At 30.1% G+C, this 27770-nt stretch overlaps 6 protein-coding genes across 8 annotated transcripts; all 6 read left to right on the top strand.

Annotated features, from left to right (window-relative positions):
• The first annotated feature begins 142 nt into the window (after positions 1–142).
• Positions 143–1885, top strand: LOC103842822 (ras-related protein RABA1b). Its single transcript, XM_009119488.3, has 2 exons — positions 143–425; positions 1298–1885. Exons 1-2 carry the CDS (start codon positions 205–207, stop codon positions 1725–1727), a joined length of 651 nt encoding a protein of 216 aa, XP_009117736.1. The 5' UTR covers positions 143–204; the 3' UTR covers positions 1728–1885.
• A 179-nt stretch (positions 1886–2064) lies between these two features.
• On the top strand, positions 2065–2579 carry LOC103842823. Its single transcript, XM_009119489.3, has 2 exons — positions 2065–2145; positions 2224–2579. Exons 1-2 carry the CDS (start codon positions 2082–2084, stop codon positions 2364–2366), a joined length of 207 nt encoding a protein of 68 aa, XP_009117737.1. The 5' UTR covers positions 2065–2081; the 3' UTR covers positions 2367–2579.
• A 214-nt stretch (positions 2580–2793) lies between these two features.
• Positions 2794–4686, top strand: LOC103842824 (ubiquitin-conjugating enzyme E2 36). Its single transcript, XM_009119490.2, has 8 exons — positions 2794–3112; positions 3187–3214; positions 3301–3387; positions 3513–3571; positions 3889–3930; positions 4025–4098; positions 4211–4308; positions 4393–4686. The coding sequence occupies exons 1-8, from the start codon at positions 3077–3079 to the stop codon at positions 4428–4430; spliced, it is 462 nt and encodes a 153-aa protein (XP_009117738.1). The 5' UTR covers positions 2794–3076; the 3' UTR covers positions 4431–4686.
• Positions 4687–4971: 285 nt separating this feature from the next.
• On the top strand, positions 4972–6743 carry LOC103842825. 2 transcript variants are annotated; one of them, XM_033280256.1, is made up of 2 exons: positions 4972–5889; positions 6205–6743. In XM_033280256.1, the coding sequence occupies exons 1-2, from the start codon at positions 5423–5425 to the stop codon at positions 6425–6427; spliced, it is 690 nt and encodes a 229-aa protein (XP_033136147.1). In that variant the 5' UTR covers positions 4972–5422; the 3' UTR covers positions 6428–6743. The 2 variants fall into 2 exon arrangements, with proteins under 2 accessions (XP_033136147.1, XP_009117739.2); XM_009119491.3 differs by having other exon boundaries at positions 6214–6743.
• A 4196-nt stretch (positions 6744–10939) lies between these two features.
• Positions 10940–12212, top strand: LOC103842828. Of its 2 annotated transcripts, none has more exons than XM_009119492.3 (3): positions 10940–11513; positions 11648–11765; positions 11864–12212. In XM_009119492.3, the coding sequence occupies exons 1-2, from the start codon at positions 11111–11113 to the stop codon at positions 11725–11727; spliced, it is 483 nt and encodes a 160-aa protein (XP_009117740.1). In that variant the 5' UTR covers positions 10940–11110; the 3' UTR covers positions 11728–11765; positions 11864–12212. The 2 variants fall into 2 exon arrangements, with proteins under 2 accessions (XP_009117740.1, XP_033136149.1); XM_033280258.1 differs by having other exon boundaries at positions 10943–11513; positions 11868–12212.
• Positions 12213–15362: 3150 nt separating this feature from the next.
• On the top strand, positions 15363–21452 carry LOC117128424 (S-protein homolog 25-like). The gene has a single exon (XM_033280751.1). It carries the CDS (start codon positions 18568–18570, stop codon positions 18976–18978), a length of 411 nt encoding a protein of 136 aa, XP_033136642.1. The 5' UTR covers positions 15363–18567; the 3' UTR covers positions 18979–21452.
• Positions 21453–27770: the final 6318 nt, after the last annotated feature.

Here is a 27770-nt window from a genome sequence, read left to right on the forward strand (position 1 = left end):
TAAAACTGACAGTCACCGACGAGCGCGAGAGATCAACGGACCAGATCTCAGCTTATGATCACAACACTATCACCGCCCGTCGCATTAACTGTTACACCATCCATCTTCTCGAGTTATTTCAAATCTCAGTTTGTTTACACTGAAGCGTCTCTTTCTCACTCTCTCTCAATCAATCAAGCAAGCAAATACTGGGAGACGGGGGAGATGGCAGGGTACAAAGTGGAAGACGACTACGATTACCTCTTCAAAGTTGTTCTTATAGGCGATTCCGGAGTAGGCAAATCCAATCTCCTCTCCAGATTCACCAAAAACGAGTTCAACCTCGAGTCTAAATCCACCATTGGAGTCGAGTTCGCCACTCGGACCTTGAAGGTTGATGATAAGGTCGTCAAAGCTCAGATTTGGGACACTGCTGGTCAAGAGAGGTTCGTTTTTTCTCCGTCAAGCTAGATCTTGCGCTTTTAGTTTATCTGTTTGTTTTCGAAATTATCATTGTCTCGAAGATCACTCTAACAGTCATAGATCTATCTTTTTTTGGTAACTTGGATTGCGAAAGCTAGCTTTTGATCGCTAAGTATATGACATAATTTGAGCTCATGAGATTATATTGGAATTGAATCTATAGGTCTCTTGAGATGGTGATTATTCAATGCATCATTCATTCACTGGCTTATATGCTTGTGTCTAGTTTTTAAGCGTTTGGACTAGTGAATGTGTTCACCAGCCTTTGACTAGAGAGTCTTTCCGTTGACTCTTTGTACTCAATGGTTGACTGCTGACCACCATTGAAGGATAGATTATGGAGGTAGCTAATAATGTAACTGTGGATTACATAATGGCCTCTCTTCTGAAAATTAGTCTTGTTATTTGACTAAATACGACGATGATTTGCTTGAGTTGAAAGATTCTTAATTGTATGGATGAACAAGGGTAAGTGATTCTTTCTGGTTAATGATCACTTGAATCAGGAACACTTCAATCGACTGTTGTTTAGAATGTAAGCAGTGAACTTGCTCTCTTTATTCTTTACTAGTGGAGTTGCATCCATTGAAACGATTGTTTTCACTGCCTTGAGCCTTCTTTTACCTAGCAATTTAGTTTATCCCTCTATTTTAGATTTTAGGCAAAAAATAATAATTGGAAATTGAATCAGTATGTACATCCTTGTGTCCTTGATCTAGATTTGAGATTGGCCTGAGATCAGGATGATGAAAGTTAAAATCTTTATTATCACCTTTGCTCAGTTTACCACTGGTTCTTGGCACCATCTTAAGGCTTGGTTTGGTTCTGATGACAGGTACCGTGCCATCACCAGTGCATACTACCGTGGAGCAGTTGGCGCACTCCTAGTATACGATACCACCCGCCGTGCAACATTCGAGAACGTAGACCGGTGGTTAAAGGAGCTCAAGAACCACACAGACCCAAACATTGTGGTGATGCTCGTTGGTAACAAGTCTGATCTGCGCCATTTACTAGCTGTTCCGACAGAGGATGGTAAATCATATGCTGAGCAGGAATCGCTTTGCTTCATGGAAACATCTGCTCTTGAAGCCACCAATGTCGAGGACGCGTTCGCAGAGGTTTTGACGCAGATTTACCGCATCACTAGCAAGAAGCAAGTCGAAGCTGGTGAAGATGCGAACGGGTCTGTCCCGAAAGGGGAGAAAATCGAAGTTAAGAACGATGTCTCTGCTCTGAAGAAACTCGGTTGCTGCTCAAATTGAAGGCATTTTCGTTTATATATGTTGAGAGAGAGAGAGAGAGAGTTGTAATACCACAAGGTCCATTGTTTGGTTATGTTATTGTTTTGTAATAAATATAGACATCTATATGAGTTTTTACACTATACATATGACATAATATAATGTTTTAACTTTATTCCGAAGTATTGTTGGTCAACCAATTTGTAAAATCAGCAGCAAAAATTCTCAGAACCGGGTTAAACCCGGTCGGGTCGCGTTATGTTGGTCGTCGGTTTAGGTCTCATTTCGTTACATACAGTATACAGAACATAGAAGCGACAACGTTTTGAAAAACAAACTCTTGAGAGGAGGAGAAGATAGCGATTAGAAGGAAGAATGATAGAGGAAGGTCCACCGGCTCCGAAGGTTCTCCGTATGGTCTACTTCGTCGGCGCCGGATGTAAGTTTAATCGAAACTCATATAGGCCTGTATTTGATCGACTAAATCGATGATTTTGACTATGTTCGATTTTGGCAGTTTTATGCACTTTCGCGATCAACAAATGGCGTGAAATGGAGAAAAAATCAAATCTGAAACAGCAGGAGAAGAATCAGCAAGCAGATGGAGGAGGTTTATTGCATCAAATTCCTGCAGATTCGGTTCAGAAAGCAATGAAATGATGATTTATTTTCTCTTTTCTGTATTATCTGTATTTTTTTTTTTGATCCAGATGCAAAAGATATGGCAACTCTAAGTACTATCTTGATGTTGAATTTTTATTTTCCCTCAAATTTTGCTTGCATTTCCTTAAATCATCTGCAATTGTGATATTTGAAAACAATGGTTTGCAAAGACTATTGCTTTGAGAGCTAATTTTGATTTTTTACACGACTTATCTACCTGTTTAACAACAATTTCTAGTGTTGGGATTTTTAGTTTCCCAACTTCAAAACAAAGTTTCGTCGCTTTCAGTATCCAACAAAGATAGCTTTACCAGTGGAAGTCTTAACATCTTTTAGTAACCCTCTAGACCTATAAAACTCAGTTCAGTGTCCAGTTTTGAGGTTAATGTAACAACTAATAACTGCTCAGTCTCGTCTTTAAACGTCCCCCGTTCACGGTTCATAGTGGTTTGTAGTGAATCTCTCCACAAGGCAAAAGGAAGATCATGTTATTGATGTTGACACACTAATGCTCTCCCAATAATGTCTAACTTTGTTATCCCTTCTTTATATTTTGCGTTAGACCAACGCGTCGCTAAAAGGAAAAAAAAAGAGGAAAAAGAATAAAAAACAATCAAGGGTCACAAGACAAGACACGACGTAGCTTCGTTCTCTCTCAAAAACCCTAATTATCTTTGACATCGATCGAATCCGATAAGCGAGCGAGAATGGCGAATAGTAATCTACCGCGAAGAATCATCAAGGTGCGTTTCCCGATCTCTTTAAGTTGCCAATTGATTATAGCTCATCTGATTTTACTTTTTCTCGGATCTGGTAGGAAACTCAACGCCTGCTTAGTGAACCGGGTAAGCTCTCTTGTTGATTTTTGATATAGCTGCTATAATGAAATTGAATTTGGGAATATTGGTTGTGTGTGTGTTGCTTGCTGCAGCTCCGGGGATAAGTGCGTCACCGTCAGAGGAGAATATGCGATATTTCAATGTTATGATTCTTGGTCCTTCCCAGTCTCCTTATGAAGGTACTCAAGATCATTGATTAAGTGCTGCATCCTTTATCTTTTTTTAAGGCTTGTTTATTAACGTTCATTAAAATGTTTGTTAATTGGTATTGTTTTTTTTTTTTAATTTTATCCTCAATTTGTAGGAGGAGTTTTCAAGTTGGAGCTCTTTTTACCTGAAGAGTATCCTATGGCAGCTCCCAAAGTAAGTTGCTTCAACTTTTGTGAGTTTTACTCATTTTCATTTCATGTTTCTGATGTTTTGGCTGCATTCATTACATTCCATTGTAACTTGAGTATAACTAGTGGAACCCAACAATATTGTATAAACGCAGTGTAAATGACTATTAAGGTGGTTGTCTTTACACATTATAATATTTTTTTTGTTTTATACCGATTCGGGTTTTATGAGATTGGTTACTGTGGTTCGTTATGACTACTTCAAATTCATTTTCACTTGTAAGATTAGATAGGGTATCCAAGTTTCAATATTGATATAGGTTCTTACCATTTGTAACACAGGTTAGGTTTCTCACGAAGATTTACCATCCTAACATTGACAAGGTTTGTTGCAAAATTTATACTATTTTATTTTCTCTTACTATCTTATATATCCTTATGAAACATGTTTTGTATGCTTTCATTTATGTATATATAGCTTGGAAGAATTTGCCTTGACATATTGAAAGACAAGTGGAGTCCTGCGCTACAAATAAGAACTGTGCTTTTGAGGTATAGTTGTTATTCCAAAGATTTACTCTCTCTAGTCTCTAATGCATAATAACGGTTGTTAATATCAATTATTGAAACTTTATGGTTCTCCAATGGTGGTTTAAAAATCAAGTATTCAAGCTCTTCTAAGCGCACCAAACCCAGATGATCCACTCTCTGAGAACATAGCCAAGCATTGGAAGAGTAATGAAGCTGAAGCTGTGGAGACAGGTGATAAACATGATCTTAAAACTGTCAACAAATCTTTGTTCCTCTATAATCTGGTGAGTCTCATATCGTTGTGAACATATGCAGCTAAGGAGTGGACTCGTCTGTATGCAAGTGGCGCTTGATGGGGGGAGTGCAAGAGGAGAAAGATCATTGTCATTTAAATAACATTATATATGGTGAAATACTCTATCTCAAGGTTTTATCCAAATCCTTTTTTTTCTAAAACAAGAAAAAAAGATTTGTACTCTCTGGATATGTATAACTACTAGGGAGGATTTAAGACTAGTTTATCCATATTTGCAAACTAACTTTCTTCAAATGTGCTTGCGCTTGTGCTTTCTCTGTGTTTTTTAAACTGCTCCAGTTATTAGAGCACTGCTAGTGATAAGATTTGACAGATCGTGAATGAAGCAAATTTGGTGAATGGTTGAAGTAGAGAGAAATGTTAATAATACAGATGCATGTATGAGCAAAAGCTACTAAAACGAAGCAGATTATTTTGGTCAAAAGTAGAAAAAGGTGTAAAAAATCGTTATGTTGGATGAGATTTCAATTTGTTTCTTTCGTTAAATGGCCTTTTAGAAACAGGACTCGTTAGTTGATGGACGCCTCAAGTAGTATATCCTATTGGCAAGAACCTACTATCAAAATGAGATTTTGCTCAATAAGCGGCAAAAATATAATATCTGAATTTTTACGTGCTGGAGAGGCTTGATTAGGGCTTTGTTTCTGTAGCTTACTTGGAACTTTACCTTAGCCAACGAACCTTTTTTGTTGTTTATCTCACATACAACACGAAGAAGCAAGATGAGACAAAGAGACGTTTAAACCAATTAATTACTTCCAGCGACGCTAATGTCTGAAAAATGATCCTCACCAGCTCAACTAAGTGACTAACACTTGCTAAGATGGTAAACAAAAGTTAAATATGAGTCTCGCGACTTTGGAATTTAAAAAGAGAATATGGTTTTATCGTACTGATTAGCATATGGTTACGATGGTCGTAACTCGTAAGTACCGAACCAATTCTACAGTAAGTGGCAAGTCATACATGTCAATAAAACGGTCGGGTATAAACCGGATTTGGGTATAAAACGTAATAGTAAAGTCTTACATGAGCCCACCTCCTTTACGTTCGACCTTCACGTCGGTCTGTGGTTCACGCGTCAGACACGTGTGGTGTCCCCACCACGTCTCACTTGCCGACTTGCCTTGGCAAACAGTAACCTTTGTAACACATTTTGTCTACCACAAGTTTTATTCCTTAAGTTCAACTCACCGGCATTATTTAAACACACAGAGAGAAAGCAATATAGAGAACCTTAACAACGAAAATAAACACATGGCCGGAAAATTAATGACTTTGCAAGTTTTCCACTTGCTAAGCATATCTTTAGTCATCTTCTTTGTATTCTCTGTGAATGTTGTCAGTGAGGAGGATTACCAGAGAGCGGTGCCTCCGGAAGATAAAACGACTACGGTTTGGTTCTCTAGGATCAAACAGTCTGGTAATGATTACTGGGGGAAACTCAAAGAGAGTTTAGGTCGTGGTCACGCCCGCTTTTTTCCTCCAAACATAGAGTAAGTAGACACTCAGTTCAAATAGTCAGTCTTACAGATCATATAATATTATTCTCCATTTGTTTCCTATTTTTCTACCGTATATTTCCTTCAAAAGTGTCAATAAAACATAATTTAAATTTTATTTATTTAATTATAAATAAAATAATAAAATATATAACTTTGGTTATATGCATAAAGTTAAAGTTAATTAGATATACGAAAACATGATATCGATATCGTGAAACAATGAAAATTCTCTAATCGGAACTGAGACATACGTGGTTTCTAGTCGAAGTAGCTTCTTTCTTAATAACGCGCGTTATTTTCTTTGCATTTGTGTAGAGGAAAGGATGATCCATCAATGGGAGCAGGAGGAAAGATGAAAGAGGCGGTCACAAGGAGCTTCGAGCACAGTAAAGATTCGGTGGAGGAAGCTGCCAGATCAGCAGCGGAGGTGGCGTGTGATGCGGCGGAAGCAGTTAAAGAAAAGGTGAAGAGGAGCTTTTCCGGCAGCGAGACGACTCAGCAGCAGTCATATGGTACTGAGGAGCTCTAAATACCTCGTTATGTTCGATTGAAACGACATAGTTTCGGAAGAGAATCGCAACATATCATTGGTTGTTTGATTTCTAAGTCAACTTGCGTGCTTTTTTCTATATAGTATAGACAACGATCACGTCACGTGAGGGATTTGAGATCTCATATCTCATATTCAAGTATTAGAGTTATGGTTCTGGCCTTAACCATTGTGACTCGCAAATATCTTCTTTTCTTTTTCTTTTTGCCAACTAGCGCAAAATATCTACTTGTGAGTTGTCACCCAACATATCCATCTAAATTCTAAAACAATAAAGGTGTGAGAATCGTTATATCTAACCTATACTAAAAGGGGAATATGGTCAAAGGAGAGCCTGTCCACGTTGGATTAAATAATCAACCAGTAAAAAATTGACATGGCAGCTTCATTTTTAAGTAATCCTCTGTTTTTGTCCAGTCTTTATTTCTACAAACCCAAACTCCTACCTAATTTTTGACAAAATATCGCCTCCAGACCGATTCGACTTCTTCTTCCTTCTCATTGAAAAATCAATCATAAATCACTATGTTATCTTCTCCACCGATTCACCTGCGTAGAGTCTCATTTCCACCCCTATCACTCATAAAGACCCAACCGTTATTGCATTAACACAAAGCTAATCAACTCTTCCAATTCTCACACCTAAAAACGTTATATATATAGCTCTTTTACGGTGCTCTCATTCACCAAGAAGCTACCTTCATCAGTTTGCAACTCTTGACTAATGCTTCTTCATTAGGCCAAGATCTCATACATTTATCCTTTTGCTCCCTTCTTTGCTCGACAATCTTTCGCAAGGTAATTTTGTTTGATTTTCTTCTATGATTTTATCTCTAATTCCTCTCGATGTTGTGTTCCCCGATCCCTTTGTGATTTTTTTATACATGTTGATAGTTTGTTTATGAGCCGAATAATATTTGTTTTCATTTTCAGTGTCTTTCTAGATCTCTCTTCTATGTATGTGATTTTTAATCGGTACCTGGCTACCTACTCAAATTCCTCTCCATACTTCATTTTGATCTCTCCAGGTGGATTATCTATGTGACCAAGGAGCCACCGAAGTGAGCAGGATGTAGCAAAGCGGCTGCAACTGATCCAAACAAACCAAAAAGGCCAGCCGGGGCCTTCTTCTTTTTCATGTAATAATCGCCTGCAAATTCTTCTTTTATTTTGTGTTCAGTAGTTTCCATGGGTTAAATTTTTTTATTTAAAAAAGTTCTTCCTCTGGCTACTGTGAAATCTAATACAGGTTAGATGGTTCGAATCCTTTCTGTTATTTTGATGTCAAAAGTATTTGACAATGGTTATATGAACTTATAAATCTGTTGCCATTATTCCTCTTTTTAATTTGATTGTAATGTATTTTTTGTTGGTTTTCTATTATTTGTATGGACATACAAGTTGCAAAAGCTGCTGGAGATAAGTGGAAATTCTTGACAAATGGGGTATGTTCTCTCAACAATTACCCATAGTTGTGTTATTAGCTTATCATCTCAGTTGTCATAACAAAGTATAATACTTGTGTTTTACAATAAGTGAGGAGAAATAACTTCATGTTGCCAAGGCTGAAAATCACAAGTTTGACTACGAGAAGAACATTGAGACCGTACAACAAGAAATTGGTAAAACAAGTGTCAATCAAGTGTCAGTTTATAGATTGGTTGTTATGTTGGTCGTTGACCAATCATTGATTACTTTTCACTCATAGAAGAAATATCCAAAGGAAGATGAGGGATCTGAAAAATCAGTTCCAGAGGTTAGGATGAAAGAGAAAGGTTAGTGGTTTTGAGCTATTACACATCATTGCATAAGAAAGAGCTTTGATTTACTTTTGTACCATTTGTATAGATGTCTGCAAAGATATCTCTATATGTTAATCTTAACTTAAATGTTTGTGGGGCTAATTAAAAGAAGACTGAACAGGGTGCAAGAGCATAAAAACTACACGCTACACAAACCTCTTGAAGCTAAGGACATTGCAGCTAAGAAAGCTCAGAGAAATTCTGAGTATTTAAGGGAGAAAGAGAAGAAAACGGTATCAGCGAAAGGCTACAATTGTTTAAGAAATATGTGAAGCAATGAAATTGAGCAAGGAATCGTCTGGTGATGGTGGCAGAAGCTGCTCATTACGCCGAAGTGGCTACTCATAAAACAGATGTGGTTGGGTAGATAGTGCAAGGGACAAACTCGATTGCAGGGACGGTGGAAGGTGCAGTGGGATATGCAGGGCATAAGGTGGCTATAAGAATGTGGAGTTGATTAAAAATAAATCAGCAGCGGCTGCTAATATGGTGGTTGGATACACAGTGAGCCAGAAAGAGAAAGCTCAACACAAATGCCAAGAAATGCACCAGGTACTACTCCGCTTACGTCAAAGATCTTGATTTAGCTCATTCAAGTATCATAATGTTGTTACGTGGTTCTCAAGAAACTGTTTTTAGATTTGTTGAGTGGGGGTGAGGAAGAGAAGCTACCAGGGTTTGTCACCGAATCAAGAAGATGCTATGGACCGATGTAAGAGAAATTAGAAGTAAGGAAATTGTATTCGGATATGGACCAAAAGGGTTCGGGTATGAAGAAAGATGTTTAAATATCAAATGGAATGTTTTTTCAATTGTTTTTGCTTATAAGGGTCCTTTATCTAAATAGCATGAGACTATGCTTCAGAATAATTCCCTTCTAAATAAAAACCGCTCTTTTTCTATTAAATGGGTTGAAGTATGTAACTGGTTAAGGTTTATCAATCTAATCAATCTCTTCATATTTTCCTTTGAATTACTAATATTTATCTACTCTTTGGAGACTAAGTCAGTGGACTTTATACTTTGAAGTGGATCGTACAACACTATCATACCAAGAACATTAGCTACCTTCAATTTAAAAATACCAAAATTTCAAACATGTGATTGCAGACAAATATCTTGGATGGAAGTCATCCTCATAATCAAATCACTTCAATCGAGTTGCATGTTAATTTGTATCATATTGTATAATAGCAGACACATATATATGTGCAAATACTACATATAAATACACATAAATTTGTATTTTGATCGGCAAGAGACGTCGGAGACCATATATGTTTTCACACAATAATCAACAGGAAGAACCATATTAATCTTGGATGATGCAATTAAATAAGAAAAATGCTTAAAATTACTAAATATAACTACAAATAGTAATAAATAATTAAATTAAAAATTAATCAAAAATGATATGTGATATCAATATACAAAGAAGAGAAAGAAAAAAAACCCAAAAAACTAAAGATTATATTACAAAACAAAATGTAAAACACATAAAGTTATACGTAAGTCTTATATTAATTCAGTATAACTACATGAATAATTTCATATGCACAATAAATCTATTATTTAGTTCAAAAAAAGTAAAATAAATCTATTACACTTAATAAAACTCTAATTATATAGGAATCAAGAAGACAACATAGAAGACCAAGACAACATAGAAAACCAGCGTCGTTAACAAACAAAAAAAAAATCTTCTTCTTTACTGTTGTAAATATTCTTCTATGTATTAGCTTGATCAATGAAGAATTATTTAAATAAATAAGAATCAAATGAAAGCAAAAGTTTTTAGGGAAAATTGTTTTTAGAGCAAACAAATGATAACTATGTCCTTTTAGACTAATATTTATTTTGTGTCATTTTTGTCCATAACATCCTTTAATATTTTTGAAAATAAATTCAATAAGTAGTTTTACAAACCAAAAAAAAATTGGAAAAATAGTAACTTTTGATAAAATACCAATATGAATTTAGTGGTATTTTTTCAGTTCTAAAAATGTTTAAAACATAAATTTTAGATTATGTTCTAAATAAAGTAGAAATTGCATTCTACAAAGTAGAAAACAAAATCCACTTTTTTCATTGAATCTACAATGTTTAGAATACATGATCTACGTAAATAAGAGTATTCTAAAAATATTTAGAATACACATTACATGCTTAACCTACCGATCTAAAATCTTTAGAAATCAAAATCTACACATTAATATAAATCTACAACACGTAGAAACCGACTTCTACAGATTTACTGTAAATCTAAAACATGTAGAAATCAAAATCTACATATTACTATAATTCTAAAAACCTGTAGAAATCGATTTCTACAGATTAGCTGTATTCTATGGATAAGATATCAGTTTCTAAAAATATGGAAACAAAATATTTGGGAATGTTCACTTTGATATTTTTTTAAAAATCGATTTTTTTTTAATAAAAAAACAAAAAAAACGAAAAAAATAAAAAAAATAACAACTTTAAGGGCATTATTGCCATTTTGAAAATAATTAGTCTAATGGAACATAAAGTATATAAGATTAGTCTGAAGAGACATATTTATTATTTTTTTGCTCTAAAAAAATAATTTTCCCAAGTTTTTATAACAAAGATTGCGCGCGAAGCGCGGAAAAAATATCTAGTAAATGAGAATTACAAAAAACATTGATCGTTGTATAAACAAAATAAACTTAATATAATTATCCTTTTATAAAACAAAAATTACGATAAAAAAGGGGAAAATGCTCTTCTTATCCTTTTATCCACAAAACCAAACCGAAACTCGTGTCTTATCTTTTAATTACAGCTTTGTTCCAGAAAGTCAGAAACCGTTTGTCTCTCTCCCTCCATCTCTCTCTAGATGGCTCGTTCCCTCTCCTTTTCACTTTCTCTCTCTAAAAACCGTCTCACCGCAGCTGCAGCCTCCCTCCTCCCTTCACCACACCTCTTATCCTTCCGATCTCAATCCTCCGACCGCCGCGGCGATCTGTACGAATTCGACATCGCCGCGTCTCAATCTCCATCTGATCCTTTAATTCAGAAGCTAGAAGACGCCGTTCACCGTATAGTCGTCCGCCGATCGGCACCCGATTGGCTGCCGTTTGTTCCCGGTGCGTCGTACTGGGTCCCGCCTCCTGGATCTGGATCTCAGACTCACGGGATCGCGCAGCTCGTTGCTAAGCTGGCTAATCCGTTAAACGACGAAGAATCTCTCTCCACCAATTCGTCTCGCGGATGGCCTTCCTCTGATTATTTCCTTAAAGGTTCGTACTTTGGGTTTTGATCGTGTTAGTGCTACATGTTAAATGTTATGTTAATTAACATTTATTGAATCTTATATGTAAAAATCGCAACTTTATTCTCATTAACGTATTGTTTTTTTGGTTGGTTGGTTTAGGTGTGCAGCCTCTATTGATGGAGACTAAGACCGAGACGACTTCAAATACAGAGTCTCACTCCGAGGATGAGGAAGGGTAAAGAGAATGCTACTTTGAAGAATCAACCGGCGCGTTTGGGTGAGTTGTTTCTTAAATTAAAGCTGTGACCTTCTTTATTGAAAGATCATTGTATAAAGAGTCAGACGTCTGATGACTTTTTGGTTGGGTTTCATTAGATAGAAGAAATAATGAAGCGATCAGGATCTATTGGATCTGTAGATTGTTATGAACACGAGCCGGGATGATTCTGATGACGACTGAACCAAGTCAAGTGCAAAGACTCGCCATATAGACTGCTTTACTAATCCTGAAATGTAAAAAAAGAAGAAGAATAAGAGTAGTTAGTTGTAGCCATTTTACCTCTGTTTAATGTAATCTTTTCCTTTTTTAGAAAGCTGTTGTATATATTTATGTTTCATTGCTCTTTCAGTTATGTAACGAGTTTATGATAAACTCGAATGAATTAAAGGGGAAAAAAATTGAGTTTTCACTTTTAAATACAATGCCAGAAAGGGAGTTTCAGTAGGGTGGATGTTGTTTTTCTTAGGTTCGTTATATGTGGTTAGGAGATTTGTTTTGGTGATCCTTTTGCATTGGATCATTCATATAGCACAAGATAAACTTGTTTTGTAAAACCAGGTGAAGATACACACGCAGGCTTTTAAATTGTTTGGTTTATATTACAGTTTATCCGGTGTTTGTTTATTTTTTTAGATATTTCATTTCTATAAATACATAAAAGAAGTACATATACGTTATACAGTTTCCTCAAAACTCAGCCAGCAGAAACATACAACTCATGGCAAGAATCAGAAACATCAAAGTCCCCACACCATTTCCCAAAAACCAATCTAAACGCAGAATATTAGCATATAGAAAGTATATATTACTAGCCGTTAGTATCTCATTGATTACTACCATATCTTGACAAGAGACAAATCACTTTAAAACTTAGTATTAAGATCCAACTCAACTCCCTCCTCAACGCATTCCCACACAATCTTCTTCAACCTATCCTTATCTCTCTCCTCGCAAAAACCAGAGATAATAGTTCAATTTGTACAAGAGAGAACAAGCTTCATCCATCTTTCTCCCACGCACAAGTCCCTTAACTGCTACTGTATACGACACAACATCTAACGGATGTTTCTCCACGACCCATCTGTTAAACAAACGAATCGCTGCACTATACACACCGATCTCCACAAGACTATTGTGGTCAAGCTGTATGTAAAATTACATTACAAAACCTGCAACACAAAAAGCCACAGATCGACAAAAGATTTAGAGGCAAGACCACAATAGACTCACATATCTGCCTCTAAACCCTTCTCAGAGCCAAAACGAAAGCATAAGCCACCGCAGTCCCACAGAGAAGATGGTGAACTCCCAACAAAAGGAGATCGGTGGAAAAAAAAACGAAAAGACAATGAGAGGAACAAAAGACGTACAACGCCTGGACTCGGATCAAATCCCAAATATCCGTGTAAAAACGAATCAAGTCACAGATACGAATCAAATCACAAATACTAATATTCCTAGAAACGGATATCCTATCGGAGCCGTTATATGCATATATCTAAATATATATATATATATAACTTATATAAATATTATATATTTTATATAAGTTTTATAATATTTTTATTTATTAGTTTTGTAGTAGTTAGTATAATTTTAAAAGTAAATAATTTTTTTTTATTTTGTAGTCAAATATTATTATTTTACATTATTTCAAATTTTTATTTAATTTGTTTTTTAATTTTATTTGTACAATCTGATATTCGGTTAAAAATCTAAAATTTTATGGATATCGAGAAGACTGAATATTCAGATGGTTACGGATCGTATCGAATTGGATATTTTATTATTCGGACAAAACAGATCAGATCACAAATATATCTTTAAAAATCTGAATATGCACTTCGTGTCCACCCCTAATAAAAAGTGATAGGATGAGACCAATAAAACTTAAGTCAAAGATTTAGTTTGACTTTTGAGTTTAGTTTCTAAAAGTATGGTTGACCACTACCATTACAGTCAGACCAAATAAGTAAACATTACCATAAAACTGGATTATGGTTGACCACTACAATCAAATATATACTTATGTTCTGCCAAAAAATCTTCTGTTAAGGTAGCTACTTTGTAAGCATTATCATTTATGCATAATGATACTATCATTCTTGGTAACACAAACTGAGCTTATCTGGATTGATTGTAATGGTCAACTATACTTATAGAATTAAACTAAACTTAACATGACTAGTTCATTATGTATTCAAAGGCTATAAATAATCAAACATGTTTGACATCTTTATCATTACAAAAAAAAATCATAGATCCACAACATGAATCGTTTGATACCTTTTGTGTTTATTAGTGCTATGTTCTTTGGGTTGAACGAAGGTTGCAAGCAAAACATTGTAAAGATTGTTAATCAACTATATTCTAATCGTAGTAATTTGCTGATCGATTGTAGTGATAACAAGGGGAAACTTATATCTTATCTGTTAAGTTTCAATGCAAGTGAGTTTAACATTTCTTTCAGGGACTATAAATGGCCAGAAGAAACACGATGGTCTTGCACTATTAGTCATGGAGATAACTATAACTATTATTATGATCTTCAAGTATATCATGCAAATTTTCCGCGATGCGGTCAGTTACGTATGTGGATTGCCAAAGATGATGGAATTTGGTTTACAAGAAGATATGAGAATCCACCAGGGTTTGTTTTACCTTGGAAAACACGTGCCTAGCTTTCTGCTTTACTTTGTTCTTACAATAACTTCAAACATTAAATAAAAGAAATCGATTTGGTTTTAATTTTGTTGAATAAAAAAGTTTGATATAAATTAAAAAATTATGAAATAAGATCTCATTTCTATAACTATAATACATAAAAGAATTACATTGCCTATTGTACACATACATTATACAATTCTCTCATAACTCAGTAGAAACATATAACTCATCGCAAGAAGGCCGGACAAAATCAATTACGGCTTTTGGGTAAAAAAAATAATATGGCCTAATAGTAGATTTTTATTTTTAAATTAGTTTAAATTAAAATATAATATAATTATTTAATCTATTTTATTATTGTGTATGAAAATTTCCAAAATAAATTTGGTTTTTAAAATATATAAAACCAAATTTAGTTAGAATAACTTTGTATCTATTTTTAATTACAAAATTCAAATGAATCTATACTAATAAATGGACCTTTTAAGGCTCTATTGGATGTTCACATCAGAAAAAATGTCACATGGAACTATTACTAAAAAATAAAAAATAAGTAAATATACAATATAAAGGAAAAATAAATAATAAGTAAATATATAATATAAAAAAGAGAAATATTACATTAAATATATATCATAATATTATCATTTGATATAAAAAATAAAAAAATAGAATAAGTAAATATATAATATAAGAAAAAAACAAAAGTAAATATAAAATTAAGAAATGAACAAACTAAATATACATCTATCTTAAAATGTATAGTAAAAAAAATAATAAGTAAATATACAATATACAGTATACAAAATATAAATATTATATTAAAAAATTATTGTAATATTAGCATAAGTAAATATAAAAAATAAATAAATAATAAGTAAATATACAATACATGAAAAATAAGTATACAATATAAGAAATAGAAAAACTAAATTAAACGTCTATCTGAAAAATGTATCGTAAAATAAATAATAAGTAAATATATAATATGAAAAATAAAGATATTACATTAAAAATATATTAGAATATTAGAATAAGGAAATATAAAATATAAGAAAAATATATAATAAGTAAATATATAATATAAGAAATAGAAAACTACATTAAACATCTAGGTGAAAAATATATAACATTAGTGCTATGTTCTTTGGGTTGAACGAAGCTTGTAAGCAAAACATTGTAATGATTGATAATCAACTATTTTCTAATCGTAGTAATTTGTTGATCGATTGTAGTGATAACAAGGGGAAACTTATATCAACAATGAACATATTCATCATCACGACGTCAAAGAAGACGCACCGTTTGTGTCACCGTTACGGAGACGTCGCAAGCTGTGGAAGAAGAAGATATCAGCTGGGTTCATGTGTTGATATCACAGGTCTTGAAGGAAAATGGTGATGATTTCAAGAAGATGAAATCATGGAGCAGTAAGTTAATCTCTCTCTACTCTCGGTGATGAATGAAGCGACATTGTTACTGCGAGTATGGTCGTTCAAGATTGGAGGCTTCAAGATTGGTCAAGACTAAAGCAAGAGCAGTGGAGCAATGAGCGTTTGTGCGTGTCGTTGAGGCTAACGAGAGGAGGATGACTCAATGCTTAGAGTTTGGTTTCTGATTGAGAAGAGAAAGAGGTTGAGATCTTTCAACTCAGGGTTACACAATCAGAATGGATCAAGCAAGTGTAAGGCTCAAATCACAGGGTGGTTTGGATTTGAGTGAAGGTTGTGTGTTTGATTAGTCTCAGAAGTAAAGATCAGAGCTCAATAATCTGAGAAGTCTACAGGTCGTGGTGAACATGGTCAAGTGGTTGATCATGATAACTGTGGAGGTACAGATGGTTGGATCAAGGTGAAAGACAAGTGTTTAGTGTGCTTTCTGAAGTAGCAGATGATGAGTCTAAGGCGTGGTGATCTAGGGAGTGATAAAGGAGTGCTGCAAGGAAGCTGCTGTAGTAGAATAAATCTGAGAAAAGATTCATGTCTGTGGGAAGAACGTGTATGTTCTCTAACGATGGATGGACAGAGACTGAGACAAAATCATATTGGAGTTCTCAGTGGGAACAAGAAGAACTTGTGGAGCAGTGTTCTTTTCAGAGAAAATTTCTCAGAAGAGAGTCAAGTGAATGTAACACTCAAAGTCAGTTCAGTTGAGTGGCGCAAGGAAGCAAAAGGAAGTCTCTGGTGGATCTTCTGCTTTATCAGAGAATTGTTGCAATAATAAGGAATGTGTGTATTGCGGTTTTGAACACATTATATAGCAACATGCCATGGTTAAAGATTGAGGCAGTGATGATTAACTCTGAAAGGTGGAGCTATGTTTGACGTACATATGAACTTTGAAGGATTCAAGCTTCAGGTGGAGTTTCTGTAAGTAAATGAACTTCAGAGCTACTTAGTGGAAGTTTGGTCGCAGGTGGAGTAATGAACTCAGACGGAACCCAATTCCTCAACAGCAATGGTGATACACTAGCGTCCCGCGTATCAGTAATCCTATCGCCTTTCCCATTTCCCCCCATCTCTGAATCTTATTGGTTCCGACATCGTTCGTTAGTTAGTTTTCATATAATATAAAACAATGAAACAGCGACGAGTTTCGGTTTGCCTGTCTGACTTCGGTTCACATTTGGTTTGATTCTTCATAAGAAATTTGACGGCTAAGATTAATTATGAATCAAATGTGCGTTTAGTTAAGGTAAAGAAGGCCACACTCGAATTAAGGTTAAACCGGTTACCTATTAAACCGTTTGATAAAACTTGGGCTTATATTGGGCGGGATGAGCAAAGAATGACTCATGAAAAGTCCGGATAGTAAACTATATTAATGAGTTCTTTTTCCTTAAAAATAAAATTAGTATCGTATGATCCGATATGGCCACATATCAGATATTTAAACTAATAATAACATATATTACACTTGAAATTAGCAAAAAAAAATCGAAAAAGGTATGAGTTGCAAAGAGGATAAGAGGTGCTTTACATATGACTTGGATTTGGAAGAACACACACTAATGTGGGACAAAAAATGACTTATATAAATATTATATTTTATATCAGTTTTACAATATTTTTATTTATTAGTTATTATAGTAGTTATTATATTTTTAAAAAGTAAATAATTTTTTTTATTTTATAATCAAATATTATTATTTAACATTATTTCAGATTTTTATTTAATTTGCTGTTTTAATTTATTTGAACAATATGATATCCGATTAAAAATCTAAAATTATCTAAATATCCGGAAGCCCGAATTTTCGGATGGTTACAGATCATATCGAATCGAATAATTGATTATTCGAATGAAACGGATCGGATTACAAATACCTCTAAAAATCTGGATTATCCGCTCCGTATCCACCTCTGATAAAAAGTGATAAGATTGGATCAATAAAACTTAAGTCAAAGATTTTAGTTTGAGTTTTGAGTTTAGTTTCTAAAAGTGTGGTTTTAACAGTCAGACCAAATAAATAAACATTACCATAAAGCTCTGGATTATGGTTGACCACTACAATCAAATATATATACTTATGTTCTGCCAAGAAATCTTCCGTTTAGGTAGCTACTTTGTAAGCATTATCATTCATGTATACTGAGACTATAACTGGTGACAACTAAAACGAATATGTGGAATGATATAAATTATTATTTCTGAAATTTAATGGAATGGAATCAACATTCCACTTATTCCAAAACGTTTTTGATTTGGAATGATTTTTCAAATGATACTTAATTTTTTTTCTGGAATGGTATGAAATGTTATTGAATTAAATGGAATACACATTCTATTTTTTAATTGTAACTGGTGAATTTTTTTTGGAATACACATGAATTAAGCATTCAAGATGTTTGCGTTCGAGTTGCAGTCTGATACTATCATTCTTAGTAACACAAACTGTACTTGTCTGGATTGATTGTCATGGTCAACTATATTTATAATAGAAACTAAACTCCCATGTTTTAGTAGTATTGATTTTGTATTCAAGATTTAGCCAAATCCAGAAATACACGCATTGCTAATTTGTTTTTATAGAAAAGGTTAAAAAGAAAGAATGTTTTCCATTCAAAGGTTATAAATACTCAAACATGTTTGACATCTTTATCATTACAAAAAATAATCTTAGATCCACAACATGAATCGTTTTATAGCTTTTGTGTTTATTAGTGCTATGTTCTTTGGGTTGAATGAAGCTTGCAAGAAAAACATTGTAATGATTGCTAATCAACTATATTCTTCTCGTGGCAATTTGTTGATCGAATGTAGTGATAACAAGGGGAAATTTTCATCTAATCTGTTAAGTTTCGATGCAAATCCGTTTATCATTTCTTTCAGCGACTATAAATGGCCAAAAGAAACACGATGGGATTGCACTATTAGTCATGGAGAGAATAATAAGTTCTATTATGATCTTCAAGTATATCATGCAAATTATCAACGATGTGGTCAGTTACGTTCATGGATTGCCAAAGATGATGGAATTTGGTTTACAGAAAGATATGAAGATCCAGCAGGGTTTGTTTTACCTTGGAAAACACGTGCCTAGTTTTCTGTTTTACTTTGTTCTTACAATAACTACAAACATTAAATAAAAGAAATCGATTTTGCTTTAAGTTTGTTGAAAAAAAAAATATAAAATAAGATATCTCAATTCTATAATACATAAAAGAATTACATTGCCTATTCTACACATCTTATTATATAAATCTTGGTTCTTCAAAGTTGTTAATTAACATGATCGCGACATGTGTCAATAAATTTTTTTAAAATTGCGACATGTGTCAAAAATATGATCTATTTTCTTAAGATTTAAAAGAGATTTAGAAAATAAAAGTTATTATTACAAAAAATATCTTTTTACGATTCTTGTTAAGATTTTGGAAAATAACAATTACTATTACATAGTCTTTTATATTATATATTGTTAAAATTAGGGGTTATTGGATAGTAATTTTTATTTTTTTAAACCAAAACAAGTAAATAATTGTAAAAATTTATTTGAAGTAATTTTTTTGTTTAAAAAAATCTAATTTTCGTTTTAAATGATAATAAAGAAAGAAAATTGTAAAAGAAAAATATTGACTAAAAAATCTAAAAAATGAATTATAAAATCCTACAAGTACAAGATATTATTTAATAAAAATCATAAAGTAAAACTAACTATAAATTAAGTAATATTTTGTTTTTAAAAGACTAAACAAAAGAAAATTTTAAAGTATTACCATTATATTGCTATTACATAGTCTTTGACAGATATATATTGTCAAAATTATTGGATAGAAATTATTATTTTTTAATTCGTAAACAAGTATATAATTGTAAAAAGGTATCTGAAAGTAATTTTTTTGTTTAAAAAAATATAAATTTCGTTTTAAAGATAATAAAGAAATAAAATTGTAAAATAAAAATATTAACTAAGAAAAGTATAAAATCCTACAACTAAAAAAAATATTTAATAAAAATCACAAAGTAAAACTAACTATAAAATAAGTAATATTTATTTTTTTAAAGCCTAAACAAAAGAAAATTGTTAAATTATTACTACTATTTTACAATAAATAACAAACTTCCATTTTTATAGATAATTGTATGTTAATAATTTATAATCCAAAAATAGCGATAAATATTTCACAACTATATTTAGGTTATATTATCTAAGTATTTTATATTAATTTCTTGATACAACTCAAATTTTCTTATAATCTTATTACATTTTATGATGCTAACACAATTATTTTCAGTTATGATGTGTTGTCGTATATGAGTATGTGTGAATATGAAATATATGAAAATATGTGTTTGTACGTATAAGACAAAATATAAAATTCTGTTAAAAATAAATTAATTTAAAATTTTTAAACAAAATGAATATAGTATCCTACCAATACAAGAATACTTTTAATAAAAAATATTAAATAAAATAATTATAAAATAAGTATGTTTCCTTTTTTAAAAGTCTAAATAAAATAAAATTATAAAAGAAATATTTTTTTTATAAATAACTAACTTTCCTTTTTAATAGGTAATTTTACCAAAATTACTTCAAATATTTCACATGTATGATTGTTACATGTGCTAATAAAAATTTTATTTTGTTAATGTGTCAATAAAAACCTGCCATTATGTGAAAATAACTTTTGTTTCCTAAAATCCTAAATAAAATAGATTTGTAAAATGTTATTTCCTTTTTGAATCTTGACCAAATAAGATTTTTTTTTTTAAAAAACAAAATCCTTACAAAAGATAATTGTAAAAGTCTATTTAATAGTAATTTTCATTTTTAAAATTTAATGATAAAAATGATACTAAAAATTATTTAATTACCAAAGAAAAATTGTTAAAATATTTGTGATATTGAAAAAAACTAATTTTGAAAATAGGAACTTTAAAAAATAGTTAATATTAACTGGAAATAATTATTTGATTGTAATGTTTTTCTAAATCCAAAAAAAAAAAAATTAAAACATTATTTAATATTAATTTCCTTTTCTAAAACCCTAAAAAGCTGTAAGAGAACATTTGATATATTTTTAAAAAATCATAAACAAAAGAGATTTGTATCTTATTTTTAAGTTCAACCCTAAATAAAATTGTAAAAAGTTATTTGGTTACATTTTTACGAGATAATTTGATGATGAACATGATACTAAAAATTACTCCCTTTGTTTAAAATTAGTTTAGATACGAATTGTATAAATATTATTTTTAAACCTATTTAATAGTAACTAGAAATTATTATTTGATAATAATTTATTTTTTCTAAAATTTTAAAGTGAATATAATTGTAACAGGTTATATGATAGTACTTTTCCTTTCCTAAAATCCTAAACAAAAAATATAAATAGTACTTTTCCTTTCCTAAAATCCTAAACAAAAAATATAAATAGTATTTGATATATATATATATATATATATATATATATATATATAATGATTTTAAATGAAAAGGAGCCCTTTTTAAAAAAAATCCAAACAAAAATAAAATTTAAAATTATTCAATAATAATTAAAAAAAAGAATTCGATGACAAGTATGATGTTCAACCTATTTAATTAACAAAAATAAAAAAATTAGGATATATATTTGAAAATCAAAATCATACACATGTTTGGTAAAAAATCATCGTCATGATTGCAATTTATATTGGTTTGGTCGTACGAAAAATCATACACATGTTTGATATATATTTTCATGTTTGGGTATAAGAAATAGACTAGATTTTGATCCGCGCAGGCGCGCGGATGTATATTTTGAAAATATGTTGATATTTGTTTTTCATGTAATTATTAGGATTTGGAAAAATGAATCCGAGGAACATAACCGATACCGATCCAAAGATATAGTACCAAACCCAAACATAAATTGATTAAATATTCTAATTATTCAAAATTTTGTTATTTAGAGAACCGAATCTGATCCGAACCGAAGTATTTGGGTATCCGAATTTATCTAAAAATAGATTTATATACTTATATATATTAATTATTTTTAGATTTAACGTATATAAAACATCAAAAATGATACTTTTAAATTGGTTTAAATACTTGAAAATATATATAGATAGTCAAAAGTAAATATCTGAAATAGTTAAAGTATACTCAAATCACCAAAAATACTTAAAATAATTATTGATTTCGTATCCAAAATTTTAAATCAAGCCAATTGATATGTTAAGCTTAAGTATTATGACATATGTTATTCAAATTTATACGTAATATATTATTTGATTTATACATTTTGAGAAATTTAAAATATATAATGATTTAAGACTTTAAAAATAATTTAAATTAGTTATCCAAACCCAAACCAAACCCGCAAAGATCCAAATCGAACTCAAACCAAAATTTAGAAACATTCTAATAAGGCTGAAATCTTTGACCCCGAAAACCCAAAATACAAACCGATCAGAACTAAACCCGTATGGGTATCCAAAAGCTCATCCCTAGTCATTATTATATATCGTATTTTATCATCATGTAATTAATCGTATTTTATATGTACCATCATATAAGTAATCATATAATTAATAGTATTTTATACATACCGTCATATAAATAATTACATATATTATATTTTTAAAACTTAATATGAAATATGAAAACCATAATTTGAGTTGGTATTTCAAATTGGGCTTTGTATTATATTTTTCTTATATATATTGACAATATTTTTTTATAATGGTTATTGAAAAATAGTTTAGTAAAAATTCATTTTTGAATATATGTATATTTTTGAATCAATTTTTGATATAAATCAAATTTGAATTATTATTTTGATTTGAAATATGTATATAAAGTTTAAATTTTGTTTTATGGTTAGTTTAGAAAAAAAAATTTTAGGGAATTAGATTGACCCATTTTGGTATATTTTAAAAGTGGCCTAGATAACTTTCAATTTTAAAAAAAAAACATAAGCCCATTACTTTTTTTCTTAATACTACTATCCTTGTTTTCAAACAAAAATATTTTTTTTTAAAAGACTGCAATCCATGTTTCCAAACACTCCAAATTTTTAAAAGTCCTATTCAAGTCTCCAAACACTCCAATTTTGTACTTGAGTTTTAATAAGATAGATTATTATTATTATTGTCACTGAAGTGATTTTTATATGCATTTTGTCAAAAAAAAATCAAGTTTCATCGGCATCTTATTACAGTTTTTGTTTTTGCTATGTAACATTTTTCTACTTTATTTTTAATTAAAATGTTGTTATAGAAATATATCCATAAAGCTCTAGATTATGGTTGACCACAACAATCAAATATATATACTTATGTTCTGCCAAGAAATCTTCCGTTTAGGTAGCTACTTTGTAAGCATTATCATTCATGTATACTGAGACTGTAACTGGTGACAACTAAAAAGAATATGTGGAATGATATAAATTATTATTTCTGAAATTTAATGGAATGGAATCAACATTCCACTTATTCCAAAACGTTTTTGATTTGGAATGATTTTTCAATTGATACTTAATTTTTTCTCTTGAATGGTATGAAATGTTATTGAATTAAATGGAATACACATTCCATTTTTTAATTGTAACTGGTGAAATTTTTTTGGAATGCACATGAATTAAGCATTCAAGAAGTTTGCGTTCGAGTTGCAGTCTGATACTATCATTCTTAGTAGCACAAACTGTACTTGTCTGGATTGATTGTCATGGTCAACTATATTTATAATAGAAACTAAACTCCCAGGTTTTAATAGTATTGATTTTGTATTCAAGATTTAGCCAAATCCATAAATACATGCATTGCTAATTTTTTTTTATAAAAAAAATAAAAAAGAAAGAATGTTTTCCATTCAAAGGTTATAAATACTCAAACATGTTTGACATCTTTATCATTACAAAAATTAATCTTAGATCCACAACATGAATCGTTTTATAGCTTTTGTGTTTATTAGTGCTATGTTCTTTGGGTTGAATGAAGCTTGCAAGAAAAACATTGTAATGATTGCTAATCAACTATATTCTTCTCGTGGCAATTTGTTGATCGAATGTAGTGATAACAAGGGGAAATTTTCATCTAATCTGTTAAGTTTCGATGCAAATCCGTTTATCATTTCTTTCAGCGACTATAGATGGCCAAAAGAAACACGATGGGATTGCACTATTAGTCATGGAGAGAATAACAAGTTCTATTATGATCTTCAAGTATATCATGCAAATTATCAACGATGTGGTCAGTTACGTTCATGGATTGCCAAAGATGATGGAATTTGGTTTACAGAAAGCTATGAAGATCCAGCAGGGTTTGTTTTACCTTGGAAAACACGTGCCTAGTTTTCTGCTTTACTTTGTTCCTACAATAACTACAAACATTAAATAAATGAAATCGATTTTGCTTTAAGTTTGTTGAATAAAAAAATATAAAATAAGATATCTCAATTCTATAATACATAAAAGAATTACATTGCCTATTGTACACATCTTACTATATAAATCTTGGTTCTTCAAAGTTGTTAATTAACATGATCGCGACATGTGTCAATAAATTTTTTTAAAATTGCGACATGTGTCAAAAATATGATCTATTTTCTTAAGATTTAAAAGAGATTTAGAAATAAAAGTTATTATTACAAAAAATATCTTTTTGCGATTCTTTTTAAGAATTTGGAAAATAACAATTACTATTACATAGTCTTTTGATTATATATTGTTAAAATGATTGGATAGTAATTTTTATTTTTTTTAAACCAAAACAAGTAAATAATTGTAAAATTTATTTGAAGGTAATTTTTTTGTTTAAAAAATATAATTTTCGTTTTAAAAGATAATAAAGAAAGAAAATTGTAAAAGAAAAATATTGACTAAAAAAATCTAAAAAAACGAATTATAAAATCCTACAAGTACAAGATATTATTTAATAAAAAACATAAAGTAAAACTAACTATAAAATAAGTAATATTTTGTTTTTAAAAGACTAAACAAAAGAAAATTTTAAAGTATTACCATTATATTGCTATTACATAGTCTTTGACAGATATATATTGTCAAAATTATTGGATAGAAATTTTTTTTTTTAATTCGTAAACAAGTAAATAATTGTAAAAAGGTATTTGAAAGTAATTTTTTGTTTAAAAAAATATAAATTTCGTTTTTAAAGATAATAAAGAAAGAAAATTGTAAAATAAAAATATTAACTAAGAAAATTTTAAAATCCTACAAGTACAAAAAATTATTTAATAAAAATCATAAAGTAAAACTAACTATAAAATAAGTAATATTTATTTTTTAAAGCCTAAACAAAAGAAAATTGTAAAAGAATTGCTACTATTTTACAATAAATAACAAACTTTCCTTTTTATAGATAATTGTTTGTTAATAATTTATAAACAAAAAATAGCGATAAATATTTCACAACTATATTTAGGTTATATTACCTAAGTATTTTATATTAATTTTTTGATACAACTCAAATTTTCTTATAATCTTATTACATTTTATGATGCTAACACAATTTTTTCAGTTATGATGTGTTGTCGTATATGAGTATGTGTGAATATGAAAAATATAAAAATATGTGTTTGTACGTAGAAGACAAAATATAAAATTCGTTAAACAGAAAATTCTATTAAAAATAAATTAATTTAAAATTTTTAAACAAAACGAAGAGTATCCTACCAATACAAGAATACTTTTAATAAAAAATATTAAATAAAATAATTATAAAATAAGTATGTTTCCTTTTTTTAAAGTCTAAATAAAATAAAATTATAAATGAAATAATTTTTTTTTAATAAATAACAAATTTTCCATTTTCATAGGTAATTTTGTGTTTATAAAATTTCAAACCATAATAACTTCAAATATTTCACATGTATGATTGTTACATGTGCTAATAAAAATTTTATTTTGTTAATGTGTCAATAAAAACTTGCCATTATGTGAAAATAACTTTTTTTCCTAAAATCCTAAATAAAATAGATTTGTAAAATATTGTTTCCTTTTTTAATCTTGACCAAATAAGATTTTTTTGTTTTTTAAAAAAATCCTTACAAAAGATAATTGTAAAATTCTATTTAATAGTAATTTTCATTTATAAAATTTAATGATAAAAAAGATACTAAAAATTATTTAATTACCAAAGAAAAATTGTTAAAATATTTGTGATATTGAAAAAAACTAATTTTGAAAATAGGAACTTCTAAAAATAGTTAATATTAACTGGAAATAATTATTTGATAGTAATTGTTTTTCTAAATCCTAAAAAAAATTAAAAATATTATTTATTATTAATTTCATTTTCTAAAACCCTAAAAAGCTGTAAGAGAACATTTGATATATTTTTAAAAAATCATAAACAAAAGAGATTTGTATCATATTTTTAAATTCTAACCTAAATAAAATTGTAAAAAGTTATTTGGTTACGTTTTTAAGAGATAATTTGATGATGAACATGATACTAAAAATTATTTCCTTTGTTTAAAATTAGTTTAGATACGAATTGTATAAATATTATTTTTTAAACCTATTTTATAGTAACTAGAAATTATTATTTGATAATAATTTATTTTTTCTAAAATTTTAAAGTGAATATAATTGTAAAAGGTTATATGATAGTACTTTTCCTTTCCTAAAATCCTAAACAAAAAATATAAATAGAATTTGATATATATATATATATATATATAATGATTTTAAAGGAGCCCTTTTAAAAAAAATCCAAACAAAAATAAAATTTAAAATTATTTAATAATAATCATAAAAAATAATTTGATGACAAGTATGATGTTCAACCTATTTAATTAACAAAAATCAAAAATTAGGATATATATTTGAAAATCAAAATCATACACATGTTTGGTACAAAATCATCGTCATGATTGCTATTTATATGGGTTTGGTCATACGAAAATCATACACATGTTTGATATATATTTTCATGTTTGGTTATAAGAAATAGATTATTATTATTATTGTCACTGATGTGATTTTTATATACATTTTGTCAAAAAAAGAATCAAGTTTCATCGGCATCTTATTACATTTTTTGTTTTTGCTATGTAACATTTTTCTACTTCATTTTTAATTAAAATTTTGTTATAGAAAGATATCCATAATGCTCTGGATTATGGTTAACCACAACAATCAAATATATATATTTATGTTCTGCCAAGAAATCTTCTATTTAGGTAGCTACTTTGTAAGCATTATCATTCATGTATATTGAGACTGTAATTGGTGACAACTAAAAGGAATATGTGGAATGATATAAATTATTATTTCTGAAATTTAATGAAATGGAATCAACATTCCACTTGTTCCAAAACGTTTTTGGTTTGGAATGATTTTTCAAATGATACTTAATTTTAATTCTGGAATGGTATGGAATGTTATTGAATGAAAAGGAATACACATTCCATTTTTTAATTGTAACTGGTGAAATTTTTTTGGAATGCACATGAATTAAGCATTCAAGAAGTTTGCATTCGAGTTGCAGTCTGATACTATCATTCTTAGTAACACAAACTGTACTTGTCCGGATTGATTGTCATGGTCAACTATATTTATAATAGAAACTAAACTCCCATGTTTTAATAATATTGATTTTGTATTCAAGATTTAGCCAAATCCAGAAATACATGCATTGCTAATTTTTTTTATAAAAAAAATTAAAAAAGAAAGAATGTTTTCCATTCAAAGGTTATAAATACTCAAACATGTTTGACATCTTTATCATTACAAAAAATAATCTTAGATCCACAACATGAATCGTTTGATAGCTTTTGTGTTTATTAGTGCTATGTTCTTTGGGTTGAGTGAAGCTTGCAAGAAAAACATTGTAATGATTGCTAATCAACTATATTCTTATCGTGGCAATTTGTTGATCGAA

This window comes from Brassica rapa, chromosome A09, assembly GCF_000309985.2.
Source record: "Brassica rapa cultivar Chiifu-401-42 chromosome A09, CAAS_Brap_v3.01, whole genome shotgun sequence".
In the NCBI taxonomy this organism is placed as follows: Eukaryota; Viridiplantae; Streptophyta; class Magnoliopsida; order Brassicales; family Brassicaceae; genus Brassica; species Brassica rapa.

What these genes read in the sequence shown, in the direction of transcription:
- LOC103842822 (XM_009119488.3), top strand. Translation starts at nt 205, where the DNA reads ATGGCAGGGTACAAAGTGGAAGACGACTACGATTACCTCTTCAAAGTT. An exon ending in GACACTGCTGGTCAAGAGAG is followed by an intron (nt 426 to 1,297) that starts GTTCGTTTTTTC and finishes TTCTGATGACAG; the next exon opens with GTACCGTGCCATCACCAGTG.
- LOC103842823 (XM_009119489.3), top strand. Translation starts at nt 2,082, where the DNA reads ATGATAGAGGAAGGTCCACCGGCTCCGAAGGTTCTCCGTATGGTCTAC. An exon ending in CTACTTCGTCGGCGCCGGAT is followed by an intron (nt 2,146 to 2,223) that starts GTAAGTTTAATC and finishes CGATTTTGGCAG; the next exon opens with TTTTATGCACTTTCGCGATC.
- LOC103842824 (XM_009119490.2), top strand. Translation starts at nt 3,077, where the DNA reads ATGGCGAATAGTAATCTACCGCGAAGAATCATCAAG. An exon ending in ACGCCTGCTTAGTGAACCGG is followed by an intron (nt 3,215 to 3,300) that starts GTAAGCTCTCTT and finishes TGCTTGCTGCAG; the next exon opens with CTCCGGGGATAAGTGCGTCA. An exon ending in ACCATCCTAACATTGACAAG is followed by an intron (nt 3,931 to 4,024) that starts GTTTGTTGCAAA and finishes ATGTATATATAG; the next exon opens with CTTGGAAGAATTTGCCTTGA.
- LOC103842825 (XM_033280256.1), top strand. Translation starts at nt 5,423, where the DNA reads ATGAGCCCACCTCCTTTACGTTCGACCTTCACGTCGGTCTGTGGTTCA. An exon ending in TTTTTTCCTCCAAACATAGA is followed by an intron (nt 5,890 to 6,204) that starts GTAAGTAGACAC and finishes ATTTTCTTTGCA; the next exon opens with TTTGTGTAGAGGAAAGGATG.
- LOC103842828 (XM_009119492.3), top strand. Translation starts at nt 11,111, where the DNA reads ATGGCTCGTTCCCTCTCCTTTTCACTTTCTCTCTCTAAAAACCGTCTC. An exon ending in CTCTGATTATTTCCTTAAAG is followed by an intron (nt 11,514 to 11,647) that starts GTTCGTACTTTG and finishes TGGTTGGTTTAG; the next exon opens with GTGTGCAGCCTCTATTGATG.
- LOC117128424 (XM_033280751.1), top strand. Translation starts at nt 18,568, where the DNA reads ATGAATCGTTTTATAGCTTTTGTGTTTATTAGTGCTATGTTCTTTGGG.